Source organism: Patella vulgata, chromosome 2 (genome assembly GCF_932274485.2).
Source record: "Patella vulgata chromosome 2, xgPatVulg1.2, whole genome shotgun sequence".
Classification (NCBI taxonomy): domain Eukaryota; kingdom Metazoa; phylum Mollusca; class Gastropoda; family Patellidae; genus Patella; species Patella vulgata.
The window spans coordinates 33,623,356-33,644,326 of record NC_065880.2 but is presented as its reverse complement, the minus strand read 5'-3'; the positions used below and the strand labels follow the sequence as shown (position 1 = coordinate 33,644,326).

Sequence of the window (20,971 nt, the reverse complement as noted above, 5' to 3'; positions counted from 1 at the left end):
AAGGTTGTAAAGCATTTCAAATTCTTCGGAAGTGATGGTAGTGTGAAAAAATATTTATAGTGATGGTTCTCAAAATATGAACAATTACTTCAAAGACATTGAACGACCCCACTGCTTCACTTCAATACGTCACTAAGTGAAATGTCTGGTAAAGTTAAAAAGTGAGATTCTCAACCGCGATATATATTCCTTAAATTTACTTTTAAATGCAATTCTAGTTGATTTTCCTACATACGCTTGTGAATTGTTTTGAAGATCAAAATCGATCTAACCTTACTAACCGAATGAAAAGGCATCGTCGGGTTTTCCTAAAATCGTAATGTTACTCTCACATAGCGGCGAATATGGTGGCGAATGGGCTTACGAATATAATTCGCCAGTAGGTGTTCGTGCGCATTCGCGGTCGTAAATATAGTGTGGAGAATATTAGGAACATGCTCGTTAAATTCACCAGGAAAGAATATTTTCTTTGTTTCGCAACATCCGTAAGCAATCACGAACCATTTGTAAGGAGACTCTAGCATCTGTCTTGACTTGTTGGCGACAGGATAAAGGATTCGTAAGAAATTCGCAAGCATTCATAAACATTTGTAAGCCTCACTTTTGTCAATATTTCTTCAGGCCAATCGTATCATTTTCGGGGAATTGGAAATTGCCATATTCGCAATGATATTCGTCTCTGTAGAAACATTAACATTAGCATTAGAGTAAAATTAGCATATTTTTAATGAGAACTAAGATGTAATTATTGACGTTCTTATTACCACTGTTGGTGAACAAAAATAGAAAAAATAGAGCGTTAAATCCCATAAGGCCTATTATATCCTTTTCTAATTAATGACCTCAGTATGTAATAATATCTTATTAGTTAAACAAACAACTTGCAATTACAAACATGAGCTTTATATGGTAAGGTCTGTCATTGAGTCAAATGTTGTGGTTTCGATTCCCAGCTTGTACGTGGGTTTTCTCACATTGCTAAAGACCCCTACTCGCAAGCCGAGTGGACCTTAAACCTTATTTGTCTCTCTTGTTGGGCCCTTAAAAGTATGTTTGCACGCCAAATACCGCCATTCCTTTCCAATACAATAATCGATATTCCTTTATTAGTGATATCATTAACTTATTCCAGGATATCATCCGAGCTTTTTAGCTCGGAAAATTCCCAAAAGCGATTGTATAATATCAAATCTCTATATGTGTGTGCTTATTGTTTATTTCAGCTTTATTAAAAAGAACACAAGCGCTTGTATAATATCACATCTTTATACGTACGTGTGTGCTTACTGTGTATTGCAAGTTGTTAAAAAGTGCTTGTATAATATCAAATCGTTATACGTGTGCGCTTACTGTTTATTGCAGGTAGTTAAATAAGGGTACAAAAGTTTGTATATGAAATCTTTATACTTGTGTGCTTATTGTTTATTAAAGGTTTGTTACAAAGGCAATATTCACGTTAGATTACACCATTCCATATCTAATCAATTAGAGTAATTAAAATCGATAACTCTTCAGTGAAAGATATTTTTATAACTGAATAGGCTTTAAAATGATATGTTTATTTGTGTCTATGTAACTAAAGTTATTTACATTCGATTAAAGCAAACCTCATCTCTCTGAAACAGGCTATAGCAACTACCGCGGTATTTTTTTTCAAATACAATTAGTTAATGTAGACACAATCTTATTTGCCTGCTTTATCTCAAGTTTTACAGTAAAAGAAACTATAGCTCTGGTGAAGTCAGGTTGTCTGTCATGAACAAAATTAAGTCTTTAGGGTCTTGGTTTAACCTGTTTATTTCTTACATACGTCTCCAAAACCAAAACCAGATATCATCATAGTTTAAAAAAGAAGACGTATTAAACACGACCATGTATTACAGCCAGTGTTTTATAAAACTGTATCTGGAAACACTACCCGTCTGCTTCCACATTATAAATTAAATTGAATAACCTTGGATACCAGCAAAATATAGAAGTGCTATCCTAGGTTAGACTATACACCCTGTTACTGATAAGACACATTTCGGTACATTTAGTATTTATGTTCTTAGTAGTAACTCAATTAAATTAATGTGTTTGGTTCGGAAATTGTTCCGTTCTAAGAGTTGCTCTGTGACTTACATTTCGTTATACCCGGTCTTGGGACACACTTATTCCCAACAAACAGTCTTTTCAAACTGCATTAAATGTTCCTTGCATTATGCTTCCTGTATTAAATAACAGCTCAATAAAGAGAAATATATGCACAGACATACGGTTTTGACATCCCGTTAGAATATGGGTCGAAGATGCACCCTTTACAGATCCGTATCTCAATTAGTTTTTTATTGAAAAGTTTTATCTTACATTAAGCTAGCCTTCATAACGCCTGAAACCGCTTTAAATGGCAATAGAGAAAAATCAAATTATCCCGAACAGAAGATTATTGATTGACTGTACGTGTGGACGACAAATCATTTTTAAACATATGGTAAAAAAAAATATAACATACTTTTTGGTGGAATACATTTTTCATGTCTATAACCACAGGCTGGTTCATCTACTGGTGGGGAACCGGCTATCCATTTTATAGTTTCCCCATCGTAATAGTGGAACGACTGAAAATGTGATAAAATCTTAGAGTGATTTATTTGATACTTGATAGTACTCGTATTAATTATATTGTTCTCGGTTGTTGGGATGGGTTTTATTTTTTATTTTTTTTTTGGGGGGGGGGGGGTGTCGAGTTTTTGTCTTTGGTATTTGAATAATTGAATAATAACTATCACTGGAAAGTGGAATATACATAGTAAATGGCTGTCACGGATTCAATTGTGAGCAACTATTGTTAATGTCATTGAGTACTTCTCTATCTATTAGATATAAATATGTTATATCAACAATAACAAAAGCAATTGGATTCGTGGTCTAAATGGATTCATGACGTACAGACTTTGTAGTAAAATATTTTGGGTAATAGAAATCGTTTTTTATCGGAGGCTAGTGGTATTTTGAATACCAAATTGCATGAAATTAATTACATTTACAACCAGCAAACGACCACAGGGGTCTGATTTTTTTTATTAATTCCAATGTCTTTCTGATTTAAAGGCCTCCCTGTAAGTTTTGTCTCGTAAAAAAAATTAATAATAGTCACATACCTAAAGTCACATTTGTGGAATGCACTGGGCATCAAAGACATTTGATATAAAATCATCGTGCCAATTTCTGCCATTCCTATGTTTAGTCCTTTAGCTACATGTGTGCCAAATATGACACACTATGTATAAATTGACAATTATGTTTTCATAGCTATTGGTAAAGATCGTATATGATTTTAGATTTATTTCTTAAATTTATACATAACGTGTCAATTTCTGTCATTCCTATATTTTGTTCTTTAGCTACATGTGTGCCAAATATGACCCCCTATGTATAAATTGACAGTTATGTTTTGACAGCTATTGGTAAAGATCGTATATAATCTTAGATTTATTTGTTAAATTCAACTTACTGGTAACTCAGTCAGATTTTCGCTTAAACGGAACACGCCAATAGGCAAGAGTCCCCATTCCCCTGGTACGCCCTGAACTGGTCGCCTAGCAACCAGAGAGAAGTTCCCTTCGGCGTCACCAACGGCATTTATTCTACTGATGTATCCCATGGCACCTGCATTAAAATTATAATTGTTGAGTTATACATAAAATATCCATTATAGAGGAAACGTAGCAATTAAATAAATTGCAATAATTCTCGCTGGCAGTTCATAAATATTTTTAAGCAATCGTATTTTTCAAGTGAAATCGAATTATTTTAATATTATTTATTTGATATCATGATCGTAATAGTGGAACAATTGAAAATCTAATTAAATCTTAGAATGAGTTTTTTGATAGTACAAGAAATTTAATTAACATAGCTAATGTCCGGCTTTTAAGGGCACATAAAATGACCATTTAAACGTTTTATGTACTTGAAGCTAGTGCGAGAATATACATTTTACACCAGACATTCATAATTCATTGAGGCAACTTCACTGAACCTCTCAAATATCTTCTTTGCGAATTATCTAAAACTCTCTCAAGTTCCAAAACTGCCAGTTACGTTACAGTGAGCAATTGTTTAATATTACAACTATATACATTCAGGGTGTGTATTCGTTAAAATCTTACTTCCCTGGGTATATAACCAAACTGGCTTCAAGTATACTATTCAAAAAAAGTAGGGGATATTTGATTTTTAAGTGTTATTAAAGTCACCTAATGAAACTGACGAAGAAACAAATGACAAAATGAAATGAAGTTCACATTCATCGATTTATTCCAAATGATCGTAAGACTAAGTAAGGCACAGACTGACCATTATAAGGGTAAAATGATACCCGGGGTCAAACAGCAAAGTTACCACAGCATCACAACCAAGTCAGTAACGGGTAAATCCTCCTCTGTTTGCCAAACAAGCATTGATCCGACGTGGCATACTCCTAATGAGACGTCTAAGGTCATTTTGGTCCAGATTGTCCCATTCCTGTTGCAACGCAGCAGCAAGTTCTTGGACATTGGCAGGACGTTGTTGACGTTGACGTAACATCTGTCCAAGCATGTCCCAGATATGCTCGATGGGGGAGAGGTCGGGACTCAGTGCTGGCCAAGGTAATGTGGTGATGTTCTGTTGTTGGAGGTAACCTGTAACGATCCTGGCCCTGTGACATCTTGCGTTGTCATCCTGGAAGATGAAACGGCGGCCATGACGTCGTGCGAACGGCACAACATGGACTGCCAAGATGTTGTCCCGGTAGTACTGGCCTGTAACACGCCCTGCAACAACATGTAAAGCCGTTCTTCCAGCAACAGTGATGCCTCCCCACACCATAACAGAACCACCCCCAAATCGATCATGTCTGATGACGTTAACGTCTTGGAAGCGCTCGTTTCGACGACGCCACACCCTCCTACGTCTGTCCAAAAAATCAACAGTGAACCTTGACTCATCTGAAAACATCACATTGCTCCAGCGTCGATTATCCCAGTGTTGACGATCCCTACACCAACGACGTCTTGCCTGAATGTGATGATCTCTCAAACAAGGGATCACGCGAGGACGTCGGGCGCGAAGGTGACCCCTATGCAGTCGATTCCGAATCGTCTGGCCACTCACTCTCACACCAGTGTCTGTTTGAAGACGAGCGCTGATCTGATTTGCTGTGATGACACGATTTCTCAAGGCCAAGGTACGGATAAATCGATCCTGGGTTTGAGTTGTCGCCCTTGGTCGACCTGAGCGTGGTCTGTCCTGTACAGATTGTGTATCACGGTATCTGGACCATAGCCTGCTTATGACAGACTGAGAAACATTCATCGTCCGCGCCACAACCGCCTGTGTTGTGCCGATCTGTAGCATGCCAAGGGCACGTAACCTTTCATTTTGGGTAAGCCGACGCATATCAAAATTTGTTTTCTGGTCACTAAAACAATTAAACTGATGTTTCCACCCTGGAATTCAATGCCACAATGACTGTAACATTCAAAGTCAGAGTCGTGCAAATCTTGGGTTGGACCCCCATGATGATCCCAAGCATCACCTGCATTCCATGCGGTAGCTATTGGTGCGTTTGGGCGTCACATGTAACTGGAAATGTTTCTTCTGTTAGGTTCTATAGTGACTTTTTTCGTAGTCATTTGCATATTTTAGTATTATGCCCCCAAAATCAAATATCCCCTACTTTTTTTGAATAGTATATAATATAATATACAACTGTGTGCTTCTTGGCAATTTTCAATTTCTGAATTTTAAATCCTCTCTTGATAATTTTTAAATTATTATGACTTTTTTTTAAAATTAAAGTATGCGATACTCAAAACTTATGTAATTGGTAGATAATAATATTTAGGCATATTCGCGCTGAAATAAAAACTATGCATAATCTGTATGTTTGTGGGGTGGGGATGGGGTAAATATATATGAAAAAAAATCAATGGAGTTAAAAACAATGTCATTTTTATATGAATTTTAAAAATGTCCAATAACCTATATAATGCTAAGTCAAGCACAAAGAAAAAGTTTGACACGAATAGAATGATCTATCAATGAGAACACACATTTTTTTAACAACCTCTTCTGAGATATTTTAAGAGTCTTGTCAGTATCAGATTACCAGGAAAAAAGTAAGGAATTAAACTAGGAAATTATCAAAGTAAAATAAATCAAGATTGAATAAATGGCACGAGATGACGAAATTCAATCATTTACCAGACATTCACCAGTGAACGGGAAAAGTCAAATGATTTATAGGTCGACACCAACAACATTATCCACAAACCACAGATTGAAATTGATTGTCCATTATCGAAATTCCATAAACTTGAAATTACCATAGATCTTATTCCAGCTAAAATACAGGGACTTTTTTTCTTGCCAAAATATAATTTGCACTTCAATGCTATACTAATGTATCTTTTCCGTGTTGGCTGTTTGATTTTTATAGAAATTAGAGGCCAAAAAAACAGAAGAAAGCTTCACAATACTTGAAGAAAACATAATCGCTTTCCTCTCTAGCATATTGATCGTTAACAATTCTGAACACACCGGTGTATTTTTTTTTATTAGTATTAATACCTAGTACGTAAATTAACGGGTCAAACTGTTGATGGATCCGGAGTCATTTCGTCACTCTCGACTGTTTCAAAGTGACTATCTCATTCATTGTATTATTCTCGGAATGGAATTTATAAACTGAAGTTAAGTTATATTATAGACGTTACGCTCGGGAATTAAATTTCAGTTCATGTATGCCATATCAATTACATGTATCGCATATTCCCTCTGAAAAGGCCAGCGCTTCTGGAAAGATTTTCAGAAGAATATTATGTTATTCAAGATAGTTTTAAACCAATAAAAGTAGGTACTTCACTTTTATACATGACATTTTGACATTTTGCAAATAAACGCAATTACTAGTCCGTAGTATCCATCGAAATACTGGCACAGATTTACAAAAGTGATGTACCCCATTATCAAAAGGAGGAACAGGGAATGATGGGCAAATTTTAGTAACTGCTAAGAAAGCTATTTTCCAATCAGGTTGTATTGGCAGTTTACCAACTTAAAACAACGGCTCTTTTCACATTACAAGTCATATTCTACTTGCATACTCAAGTGTTAAAATAACAAATAACAATCTCTAAGTAGAAAATATAACGTATAACGTTATTTGAAAGTTAATTTCAAGTACAACAGCTCGTAATTACCGTAAAAACCACATGAACAGAACGCAACATTTCTTCTAATGATACGCATGATAACGCTACAGAATCTAAAAATTAGTTCTAATGTAAAATCCAAAGATTAAGAAGTTGTTGTAACATTTTTTAACCAAAAGAGGCTTGTTTATCCAACACTATTCTTTGGACCTTATACACTGGGGTTTATACACTGTACATTGTACATTAACCCTGCATTTTATCTTACTTCTATATGTCATTCCCTTGATACTGTTTATGATTAGTTCTCCATTATTTATATCTCCGTTTGACGAAAGGATTTTATCCACCGCCTTGGCGTATAACCAAACAGCATCATATAAATAGGCAGCTTCTGGCTTTATCTGAAAGTAATTGAAAACATTCGGAAGTGTTTTACAAGGAGTGTTGTATTGGTATATTGGATCAATAATAAACTTGATATATAAACAATATATATTGTTCTTGTCTAAAACAAAGGGTGATAACCAGAATGCAAACATAGATTAATCTTTGACTTTGACTATATATTAGGATGTTTAATATTAATACTAGAGTGGAAACTTAAATAAGTCTAATCATTTCGCATCTGGGTTTTGTCCCGCTGAAATTTTAATAGACACAACTCTAAGGATCGATAAACTTCAAAATTTGCGAGATAAGGTATATTGAAGCTTAATACCCGAGGTTGTGCAGATACTCTAGCCCCAAGCCAACATCTTTACTTTTAAACTGAGTTCTTCTCATAGTCATTTACAATACATATACAATTTGCTCTCAGAAATGATCAAAAAAAAAACCGTCAAAAACCTAATTATTAACATTTACGGATATATGTTTCGGAAAATGCTTGTCATCAATAATTATCAAATCTGCTTCCATAAGAAGTGTAGAATTCTCCTGATAAATGGCTAAATCATTAGAAGTATTCCTGGTACATAAAATCAAGGTAGATTACAATGTCCGTTGACGATCTTTTCCGGATAAATCATATCAGGTATCCGTTAATTCCTAAATTATATTGAACTAATGAGTGTTAATTTCCGTTAATGGAAGTCGCCGGAGGTGTAATATATCGATATATGAAGTGGTAATGCCAATGTACGTTAATCTATATTCCGACTAGACAATGATGTACGTGACAGTCTGTCTGAACTCTGTCGTGTGGGTCGGTCTCACTAACAAGATAATATAATCTTTACGTCAGTCTATTTGACACTTAATTCATAGATCGTTTGTTTTATCATGATTCTAGATGTAAAATGACACACTGTCTCTGAAGAGATATATTACATATGCAGACGGGGAAATAATTTGAAAGATATTGGTTAATCCGTCAAAGGATTGTGACAAAGGAAACGCTGCGACGGAACATAATTACAAGTGGTGAGTTTCCTGCACGACATTCAAGTCATGAATATATTAAAAATTAAAAGATATAAGATGGGTATTATAAAGGCGGAACTATCAAGTTATTTGAAGATGTCGGTTAATCCTTGGCAGACTTATACAAAGGAAATAATTAGCAACACCCTCAACTTTCTCGACAAACATCGTGTCCGTCTAGTTATTAAGCCAGCGCGCTACAGACTTACAGGAAAACACTATTCATGGGAAGGAACATATATACACCTGTGCAGATTTAGAGATTACTCTGAATCCTTGTTATTGCATCATTGACCGATGTAATAAGTGAAGACTTTTAAATAATTGTATATCTCGAAGCATATGAAAGCTTTAAATTATGTAGTGTTAAAAGGTTTCTATAGTCAAATTGAGATGTCTAATATTGTGTAGATTAATTAAAACATGATTACCTGTTTCATGACTTTAAGATGTTTATAAGGATTGGTGTAGTTAAATGGTGGAGATTCCAGGAATTTGTTAACTATTTTTTCAAAATGGTCGTAATCTGGAAATATCGGCGGTGAGTGAACCACACCAACAAAATGGCGGAAGGCAGCTGCTGCTCTTCGTGTAACATTATTTTGAAATATACCTGGGAGAAAGATATTGTTAAAAAGAAAAAGGAACAATAGATTTCAAAAGAGCCTGAATTCCGATAAGACCTTTAGATTGATGGCTATTTTCACTATCGTATCCCAATGTCATTTAAATCTGGGTGTAATTTTGGTCCGTTTTGTGTCCAGATCTTATCATTCCCAAATATACATGTACAACATAAATTATGGTGTCTTAGCTGTAATAGAAAATGTAAACTTCACCCGTTAAGATCCAGACAATTCCCCACTTCATGATCAGATTCTTCTCATGTTTGAAAATAGGTTAATATTTGTAGAGCGAATATAACCAGAACAATATATACGATGCGCTATAATTGTCAAATTAGATAAATTAATTACCTTGTAAGAAATTCTGTGGTTTATTAAGGTCATAAACACCAACATGGACTCCAACAACAAAATACTCTCCAGCATCTAGAAGACCCGTATCTTGTAAATGATCCATTAACCCAATAAATTCATAATACGCCCCTAGCATTACATAAACTGAAAGTAGACAATAAACACAGTTAGCTTCTAGACTCTAAACGCAGTAGCTCCCAAGCATTGCATAACGTTGAAAGCAGAGACTAAATGCAGTTAGCTCCTAACCTAACCATTAAATAAGATGAAAACATACACTAAACGCAATAGATCGCCAGCGTTACATAAGTTGAAAGCAGACATTAATTAAACGCAGCTAGCTCACCAGCTTTTCATCAACTGAAAGTAAACAATTCACTCATAGTCAGTTCTTTGCGAACTAAACTTTAGCCCCAGCCCCACATTAACTGAAAGTAGACACTAAACGCAGTTAGATTCTAAAACCACATAAACGGAATGTAAACAATACACTCATAGTTATAGACCGGGAGCCCAGGGGGTCAACCTAGCTGAAAAGTGTACCAATTTTCTCCTATATGGTATCAATGTATGTATATCTGGTATCATCAAAATGTAAGTCTGTCGGGTTTCTGGTGGTGGGTGTGGTATTCCACTCCCTAAATGCCATGACCCCCAACTAGGCTAGATTAGCTCAAAAGTGTACCAAATGAAAATCGTACCGCAGTGTACCGTACATTTCCAGGTATTACAAAATCACTCTGACAGACATTTCTAGTGGTGGGGTACCCCTGACAGAGCTATGTAATTGCCAGACATTTGTAGTGGTGGAGTATCCATGACAAGAGTTATCTAATATTTAGACCAAAGCTAGGCTAGATTAGCTCAAATCTGTACCATCTAAAACAGCTTTGGGGTTGTTCAGTACCACCACAGGGGTCATGATTTTTGGGAAAAAACGTTTTATGGGGCTAAAAATGCGTTTTTGAAAAAAAAAATGTTCCTGCAACCGCAGTTTATCGCCTCTTCAATACGTGGTAGGTATTACTATTCTACGTATCCTGGCTAAAAAATTAATTTTTTAAAAAACGGGAACAGTGCTTGCGAAGTTAGCCTAGTTGGGGGCGTGGCATTTTGGGGCGTGTCTGTTAGGGGTGACCCACCGCACAAACTGTCTGGCAGTGGTCATTCATGACCCCTGTGGTGGTACTGAACAACTCCAAAGCTGTTTTAGATGGTACAGATTTGAGCTAATCTAGCCTAGCTTTGGTCTGGAAATTAGATAACTCTTGTCAGGGATACTCCATCACTGCAAATGTCTGGCAATTACATAGCTCTGTCAGGGGTACCCCACCACTAGAAATGTCTGTCAGAGTGATTTTGTAATACCTGAAGATGTACGGTACCTTGCTGTGCGATTTTCATGTGGTACACATTTGAGTTAATCTAGCCTAGTTGGGGGGCATGGCATTTTGGGCGTGGAATCCACACCCACCACCAGAAACCCGGCAGACTTACATTCTGATGATACCAGATATACATACATTGATACCATATAGGAGAAAATTGGGGTACACTTTTCACCTAGGTTAACCCCCTGGGCTCCCGCTTTATTAGTTCCTTGTAATATCTAACCTAAAATTAGACAATAAAATCATTGCTGTCCCATAGCATGACATATACTGAAACTAGACAAAATAAATGTAGTAAGTTTTGCATAAACTAGAGGTGAACAATAAACCAATAGTTAATAAAAAAAAATTAAAGAAAAAATTAATTAAAAGTCAGCATAATATAAATCAAAAGCAGTGTCTTTCAGATAAAAACGCTGTAGAGATATTGGCCAAAGTAAGTTTTCTTGTAAATTTAAGATTCTTGCTGTTACCAATTATTTGTAAATATATGGTTTGCTAGTATTGTTTACATTTTTGCCTTATCCTAGATATGAGTTCTGGGCTCCGATTTCTTGGAGACAATCACTTGACCAAGTTGCATCTGGAGCACACAAGGCCGATGCAATTGGAAGTTCCTGTCAATTATGGCACCTGAATAGCGGTTTTAATCATCTAGAAGAGCGAGCCCTAGTGCTACATTTAGCTTTGTACTGCCATAATTGAGTGATATTCTACACATCGTATCCAAAATATAAACAATTTCATAACAAAAAATTGATAAAATTATGCTGAATGATTGGAATTTTGACAAAGCCGCGTATTATCGATAAGTGGGAACAGAAGCGTAAACTAAATAAACCTACCAATTAAAACCTGCGATACAGACAATTGGGAGAAGACTTTGATTCCCGAGACATTTAACAACCAAGGTCAAAGCCATGGCCATGCTGTCGGCAAATGACATAAAACGCGATTTTTTAAAAACATATCTTTTGATATTATTGGAATGACTAACCAAATTAACGGAACGAAAGTAATATCTAGTTTTTATTAGATTCCAAAACACAGATACATCAGCACATGGTAATATAAAATTATGGAATGGTGTTTTAGGATATAAACATTTTAAATCCAGACTGTTATTTGTTTGCCCAACACACACCAAGCTTAAGTTTGTTGAATATCTTATTATGACAAAACAGAAACCATATTGAAACGAATGTGACTTGTATTCGACACTAAATACAAAGCTTAGACTAGAAGTTCAAATACGGAAGAAGATTCCAATCTTTGCTAAGGAACCAATCTGGAGATGTATAATATTTTTAGTCAGAAACGTTACTAATTAAGAACATATTTGGTTTATAGTTTCGATGTAACCGATGACGTAGGAAGTCGTCTGTAAGATTGTAGAGAATAATCATCTGTGTGTGTGTTTGTAAGGCCATTAGAATCTGTGATCAGGCAGATTAGACATAAATTTCCACAGTACTACTATGAAGCCATATTATTATCTCTTTGTAAATCGGCTTAAATGGAGTCATCAATGTAGCTTACTGGCAAGTTTACAGGGGAAAATGAAATAAACAAATAGCTTTATGACCTATGACGTTAGAAGGGATTACCTTAATCCGCATAACAAAGTCTCCTCATAATAATAGGTATCATAACATTAATGAGAGAGAGAGAGAGAGAGAGAGAGAGGGACCCTCTATACATATCAGTTGCAAACAATTGAAGTACAAATGGGTTTATCGTCCTACATTTCAGCCCGGGCTGGGCTAACTAAGACGGACATACGCAATGCAGCGTGCTACGAGCACATTTCGACATTCCATCTATCAACGATTCTGTAACCTCCTGGCTATTGAGCCACCTTATGCACTGAGCCACCGGGGCTAACAGCTCAATTATTTGATATGAGTATATCTAATCGGATTCTCTTATTCACCAACATCCAGCAGATCAACTATTATATGTCGCTTGAGAAATTTGTCATTCAACATATAACATTCGCTGAAGAGAAAAAAGGAACTTTTCGTATATACATGTCTGAAGTATGTCAGACGTTTTTCGTTGTACTAACTGAATAAGTAACAATATTATTTGACGTTATTGAAAAGTTACGTCTTCCTACAAAGAAAATTAAAAGGTAATGTAGTTTTACTCTACAAAAAAAACTGCCATATAATTGAGACTGTGGGCGATTCCGTTTTATGTAATGGTTGACTTGAACTGCACTAAAGATCAAATGGCATTTAACGTCTTACTTTTGTTAACCAACAGGGCCCTTATTCACGAAAACTTAAACTAAGATACAATCGAAATTTTAAGAAATACTGCAATTCGATTGGCTGACCAATATGCAAATTGGATATATGCAAATTGATTTTACTGGTCAGCCAATCGAATTGCAGTATTTCTTAAAATTTCGATTGTATCTTAGTTTAAGTTTTCGTGAATAAGGGCCCAGGGCTAATCAAGACGGACATACACAATGCAACGTAATAGTAGAATGTTCTTTTGTGTGCAAGCCAATGTGTACACGGGGTCTCAGTTTTCTCGTCCTACCCAGACGATTAGACGCTTCTCCAGACAGTGGCGTTTTTTTTACAGGATTAAAAAGTCAAGGCGTGTAAGAAGCGTGTTTTTAGTTGCTAGGTCAATCTGAACACGACAGTACTTTTACATGCTGACAATATATGGCCTAAAGATGCATTATGCAATAGCTAAATCCGCCTTTTGCAGTCTCTTTTCTTGCTTCAAATGTTACATAAATCATTAATTAGACATTTATTCATTAGCCCATATTCAATTCCCTTGACGATCAGATGACTGAAATATAAAACACCCGCGCCATTTAATAATTTAACGTCGAGACTTTGTTTATTATCGTAGAAATGTTATTTGACAATCAAGATTATTTACGCTAAATCTTCTCAAAACCTCAAACATTCATAACTTCGCTCAGAATAAAGTAATTTGACTGATTCATATTTTATTATCTGTTTTTAAAATAGTATAGCAATAACGACCATTTCTTTATCAAAATCTTACATAATGCGTCTTTAACATTTATTGGATTGGTTCAATGCATCTAAATACTATGTCAGTGTTTTTTTTATTTTTAATATTAAATGCATTTGACAATCCAATTAAGTCTTCTCCTTTTTAGCCATGAGATGAGAAATTAGATCTTTTTACCTTTGTAGCATCTGATATAGTTATCGAGAATCATTGTGTGTCATTTTAATGATTGTAGTGTTTGAGTGATTTAGGAAGGTTAAGCGAGCATTACAGTAATATCATGAATTATTTTCAGATAAAGACCATGTTATAGTTTTACAAGTAAATGTTTTACGACAACCCATAAAATCGCGTATCAATAATGGCAGAAGGTCAACCACTGAAGTGTAGTAAGCCACGTTTATATGTTTTACAATTATATCTATTTAACGTACATATAACTTGCAACAAACAGAGAGAGAGAGAGAGAGAGAGAGAGAGGGTTAATGTCGACTCGACACAAACTAGGTCATTTCGGGACTAACATATGGTTTAATTTTATTTCAATAATCCGCTTGCGCGTAGGGTTCTTTAGCAGTGGGAGGAAACCGGAGGGACCCAGAGAAAACCCACGAGGTTGGACAGGCGACCCTACCCCTTGTCACGTGTCACGTACAGCCGAGGATTCCAAACCACGCCAGTTGACTCAATGACAAGCCTTATGATACAGCGCGCACGTGTTAACCATTCGGCCACCCCCCCCCCCCCCTACAACAAACAAGTAATCAAATGAAATGGAGTTTTATCTTCTACTTTTCTGCACCAGTCGCCATTCAGATTCAATGTGCTAGGGTGGAAATCTACCGCTGGCTGCGAACTTGTCCCCCTACTCTTAAAGAGAATTCAAACTGTAAAGGAATCTTTTACGTGCATGCCAACGAGTACATGGGTGGTAGACGATGTTCATTGACAGACCACCCGTGCTGTATCACAAGACGAAATCAAGATAGAAATAAAAAAAAACCTTCTTGGTCAACTACAGGATCGAACATGGGTACCACGGCCTTACGGCGTTGGCGTTAGTATTCTTTCACTTTTGTTTTGTGTATGTTTTCTTCATGTGTCCTTTTCTTTAAAATAAAAGTACATCCATTCCGACATTGTTTCATATTTTTCAAGATAGCCAGCTGCAGTCTATCTACTGGGCACTAGTATCTCCACTGTGCGGGTTCTGGCAATACAGCCTAACCTTATTTCGATAGTTAACTTGCTGCCAGTGGTATATAAGCGGCCTTGTTTGTTTTTTTTTTAGGGGGGGGGGGTGTTCCATGGTTAATGTGCCAGGGTCATACTGTTGATGTTGATGGTATATTGTATTTCACCCATCTTCAAATCCCTAGATATACAAATCTTCAATTGTATTGGGTGTACAAAACATGCAATTCGGATGTTTGGATAATTTGCTCCTGTGGAGAAGAGATTTAGCCTTAATTTTGTGACATATATTCATTGTATGTAAGACATATCATAAACTACGAGTTCAATATTTGAGTGACTACATTAGCGAAGAGAATGGATTTTATAATTTATTATTAACATGAGATGAAAAACTTTTGTTAGTTATCTATATAGATAAGATAAGGGTATTAAGAAACGAATTATTAAAATCCTAGTCCTAAATCCTTTATATTGACCATCTCACTAGAAGGCTATCTATACACCAAGGCTGTTGAAAAGTAAACTAACTCAACGCATCATTTATTATATTGTTATAGTTATATATATTTGGGGGGTTGGATGGCTGAATGGTTAGCGTGCGCGCGCTGTATCATAAAGTCTGTCATTGAGTCGACTGGCGTGGTTTCGAATCCCCGGTTGTACGTGACAAGGAGTAGGGTCGCCTGTCCAACCTCGTGGGTTTTCTCCGGGTCCTCCGGTTTCCTCCCACTGCTAAAGACCCCTACGCGCAAGCGAATTATGTAAATAAAATTAAACCATATGTTAGTCCCGAAATGACCTAGTTTGTGTCGAGTGGACGTTAAACCCCATTTCTCTCTATATATATATATATTTGTATGTATTATTACCAATCCATACCATACCACTGTCTTACTTGACCACTTTATTGTATTATGATTTGGATCTATGGGTCTTTGACCTAAATCTTTAATAAACAATATCTTAATATCTTTCACCCATCCGTGTACCGCTTCTCATTTGAAGCGTTCACACAGCTTTGTTTTGTATTTTTGAATTTTGAATGTGTACCAAATGAAATGAAATGAAATGAAATGTGGCTTTATGGCACATCAGCTCCAACCGGGCTATAGTGTACCAAATGAGGACGACGACTGACTGAGATGGTTGTGTTCATAGTGGAATGAATTACAAAGATAGTAATATAAAAAATTCATGCTCATACGAGCGTAATTTTAATGAGCGTAAGATGAAGAATCGGGTTGGACGTCCGACCAAACAGGTACAGTAGTGCGCAGGAACCGTTCATAACGTCATCATTGTGCAATTATTCTGACGATCGTACATGAATAGGCGGGCGTCGGCCCCAAGAAGAACAGCAAGATGAATAGCGCTTGGTGACTAGTTGCTAGTCTTAAAAAAACGTCGATCGCAACATCAACATAAAATGATCTAAAATATGAGAAATTTAAGCCACATGTGATAAATGTCGATCCATAAAGTTTAAAATAAAAGAAGAGAAAAAAGATCAGTTGAGCGGAGATAACTTAATAGTCCGAAAATACATACTGAAAGAAAAAATTCTGAAGAACATTAATTTAAATAAATGTCATTTTAATATTAGGTTATCTATATTGGAATAGAATGGTAACAGCCATTTTGAGACGTAATCGTTTTATGGCTAAAGGTGCATTATGTAAGATTTAGATAAAGATATGGTCGTATTTGCTACAATAGTTTTAAAAAGATAATAAAAATGAACCTATTGAAATTTTTAGTCAAATTACAATATTCGAAGCGAAGTTATAAATGTTTGAAGTTTTGACAAGAAATAGCCCGAATAGTCGCGATTGTCAAGTACCGTGGTCAAGTCTCGATTTTCCACGTTAACGTTTATGCAGACATGGCATACATCGCCTAGTCCACCTAGATCATCCGGTGTTCTAGAGAGTTGAGTATAGGCATATAAATATTTATATAAAATTAATTAAAGCTTGAAAATAGACCTGTAATAGGCAGATTTAGCTCTTATATAATGCATCTTTAATATCATTAGTTTGTTTATCGAAATGTTATTAAACCAGTGTTTAAAAATCAGTTTACGTCGGCATACCTTTTATCTTTTCATCTTTTACCGTGAAATAAATTAGTGCAGCTTTAAGGTTGTGCTAATATGCTTGAATACATATAATGTAATCATTCTAATTATATCAATATGCAGGTGTACCAAAATGGCGCATCATTGTAGAAATGTTTTTAAAGGCATTCTTCTTTTTGTTTGCATCTTTCTATAGTTTGTAATGATAGACAGGGAGTGTGGGTGGAACAAAGTCCGAAGCTGGAGGCAATTTAAAACACTAGTTAAATTCCCCCGGAATACTGCCGATGACAACAAAAACATACAAAAAATCATTTCAAAAGAGTACAGTTTTCAAGTCGGTGACAGTACAATCATTATCTGTCACCGGAAAGTGTTTTAAAATGCATAGGTTGATGAGTTGTTATTTGGTAAAAACAGAACATAGTGGTCTCCAGTAATTCTTCAAATATTAATCTAAAGGATTGCATATTTCATACTATCAAACAAGAAAACCGAAAAATTACTGAAAAACGATGATGATATGCGACGTTGATTGAAAGATTATTGATAATAGAGAGTTCTTTATGTCCGAGAAATTTTCGTACTTTCCGACAGTTCATTTTGTTATTAAAGTGTTTCTTGGGATGCTAACTGCGAGGGATCAATTTTGAGAGGATGATCAATGAGCTACGATATCATTTTCAATAGATCACCAGTTATAGATAGAGGTTGATGGCAATATACCAGTTAATGATATGTCTAATCTTTAATTCGTTGATTTCAGCTTATCACCAGATTAACACCGAGTTTTATATTGAAATTTGACAGATTATTAAAAGAACTAATAATTAACATCAACTGTTCACAGGAAAAACAACAGCAGCAGCATACCAGGAAAATAATTCAGGAAACAATCGCTTTTAATATTTTTTTTGTAACGTTGCATTTTAAGTAATTGCAACATAAGCCGGAAGTGATGTGGGAAGATCTTCTAGACAATAGAAACATGACTTCCATTGTTGCTATTCTCTACCTACTTTCCTGCCAAATTATGCTCTTATTATGCAGATACTGAAGTAGTACTTCACCATGCAACTATTTTGTAAAAGTTAAATCGTAAACCGATTTTTGTATAGTGACAAGAGATTAGTTCCCCCACGTTAACTTACATCCCAACATATATTATTGATCACGTTATTGGCCCTTATCCAACGAATTGAATGGAATTTAAAATGGGTTTTGACTCTTCCGGAAATGTAGTATCGAATTTAGATAACAATAGATCTCGAAAGGTAAGGTTATGCAGTCATTATTATTTCATCTCTCTGAATATCTTCCCAATCAATAATCGCAGTGCCAATAAATCATAATCAAGGTAAAGAAAGCACAATCAAGATAAAGAAAATCATAATTAATAATTCCAATTAAGATATAGTAAATCACATTTAAGATCTAGTACACTACAATCAAGATATAACAAATCATAATTCCAATTAAGATATAGCAAATCATAATTCCAATTAAGATATAGTAAACCATAATTCCAATTAATATATACTAAATATTAATTCAAATCATAATCTTCAGATCTAGTCAATCACATTTAAGATCTAGTAAATTACAATCAAAATAAAGTAAATAACAATCAAGATAAGGTAAGTCACAATCAAGATATAGTAAATTAAAATCAAGATAAAGTATATCACAACAATTAAGATAAAGTGAATCACAATCAAGTAAAAAAAAACAAGATAAATTACAATTAAGATAAAGTGAATCACAATCAAGATGTTGTAAATTACAATCAACATAATAATAGTAAATCACAATCAAGATATAATAAATCGATGAATAACAAAGCAATAATAATATACTTACTTCTAGTATCAAGCTTTGTTTCACTGACGATTTTAATGAACGGATTTTCGGAATGTGTATGAAAGTATGGACCTTGGTAAACTTTTCTAAACCTCACTGTTATGCCATATGATTCTAATTGCTGTAAATCAAAAATAAAATAGTTAAAAAAAACTACGATGGAACAACAGCTTAAATAAAAAAAAATAAATGGGATTTTCATGAAGACCTCTGGTACAACAATCCTGTCTTTAGATCGGTAATATTCCTACAGGTATTTTATAATGCTACTTCAAGTTTTTAATACTTTCATATACTTTCTTCTTGATAATAAGATTCCCGTATCACTTTACATACTGACACCCATCCCCGGGAAATGCAGATATTATAATAGTATTTAATCAAGATAGAAAACAAAAAAAAATGTTTAATTGCAAACCAAGGTAATAAATGGTTGTATTGATAACATCTACATACGTTTTGGAGAAGAGGTTATGAATAAGGGCCCTTCTCTCGGTCGTTTACCGTTAACTAGCTTTGGTAACAATCATGTTACTATATGATCGAGTCATAACAATAGAGATTTTTGGCAAGCATAAATTCCTGGTCCGTATCCCGTATCCGTATCGATTTTGCACGTGACGTCATCGATGTTTGTGTATTTCTCATACGTGATACGGCACACGGATACGGCAGTCGTATCGAACAGCTTTCAAACGGAAAAGGTCCGTATAACATTGTCGTGTCCTTTTACCGTCTTTTTTGCTACTTTTAGACGCTGAAATGTTGTGCCATAGTGTTTCTATGAATCTATGTGTATCTTGGAACACTAACGTATGTATTTGATGTGATTTTAACCATGATAAAGACTAGAATTTAATCATCATTTTTGACGAGTTTTTCTTGGAATTTTCATATTTTTCCTGTCTGTCTGTAGATTCTACATAAATATTGTTTTTAATAGCTCCGCCGCAACTGTCACACGACCTTACTCCCTCCTGGAATTTGTAGGCTGGGCAATTGACTGGTACTGATGATAATCTTGGTAAATAACTGCCACCATGCTGTAATAGAACTAGGCTCAGCTCAGCTACTCATATGTACGCGGCGCAAAAATCTGCCGAAACTCTAAAACTACTTTGACGATACGGATACGTGGTATGGATGGAAAAATTTCGCTTGCCATAAGTCTCTAATATTTTTTTAGTACTTTCGTAGGGGAGCCAAGTAAATAACGGTTAAGATGCCATAAAATACGACATTTTCACCCAACACCACGACATTAAAAAATGTTGTAATGTCGCATTTCGTATTGTCGGGTTAAAATGTGATGTCTGGTTGTCGGCCATATTCCTCTCAATACTATGATTATGTACTCTGATCCTGGTGTTGGTCAAGAAAGTTCCCCGGGATTTTGCAGCGTGGTTTCTCCCTGTCGGTAGTGCAGGACAAAGCATCTGGCAAAGAACAGTGTCTAGTTGTGTTGATGGGACAAAAACAAGCGCCTGTGTACACATCGGCGTACAGATAAAAGAATCCTTCACAGTTAAATTTCGATGAAGAAATGCCACGGTCCATTGAAACTTTCCACCATAGCACTCTGCACAGCGAATGCCTTATATCTTCAATATCCCAGTTGGCGCAGAAAAGTAGGAACATGAATGAAATGAAATTGGGTTTAACTTCCTACTGTTCTCCTCAGACTAGGCTAATGAAGACGGGCATACGCTATACAGTGTACTGTGAGGGAAACATTGCCCGGATAGCGGCGCTACGACCTACTCTTATATTGAACTCCAACTGCCAGATGGTCTTTACGTGCACGTTAATATTGGCATAGAACCTCGATTTTTCGTCCCATCCAAAAGACTA

At 35.6% G+C, this 20,971-nt stretch overlaps 1 protein-coding gene across 2 annotated transcripts in view; it reads right to left on the bottom strand.

The window, feature by feature from the left end:
• LOC126810424 (speract receptor) overlaps positions 1-20,971 on the bottom strand; it is a 113,142-nt gene that overhangs the window by 51,912 nt on the left and 40,259 nt on the right. For both annotated transcript variants that reach the window (XM_050535482.2, XM_050535483.1), the window contains exons 3-8: positions 19,121-19,241; positions 9,584-9,730; positions 9,038-9,219; positions 7,450-7,585; positions 3,497-3,651; positions 2,495-2,600 (exon numbers count right to left, since the gene is read on the bottom strand). In XM_050535482.2, coding sequence (XP_050391439.1) covers positions 2,495-2,600; positions 3,497-3,651; positions 7,450-7,585; positions 9,038-9,219; positions 9,584-9,730; positions 19,121-19,241 — 847 coding nt within the window. The remainder of the gene's footprint in view (positions 1-2,494; positions 2,601-3,496; positions 3,652-7,449; positions 7,586-9,037; positions 9,220-9,583; positions 9,731-19,120; positions 19,242-20,971) is intronic.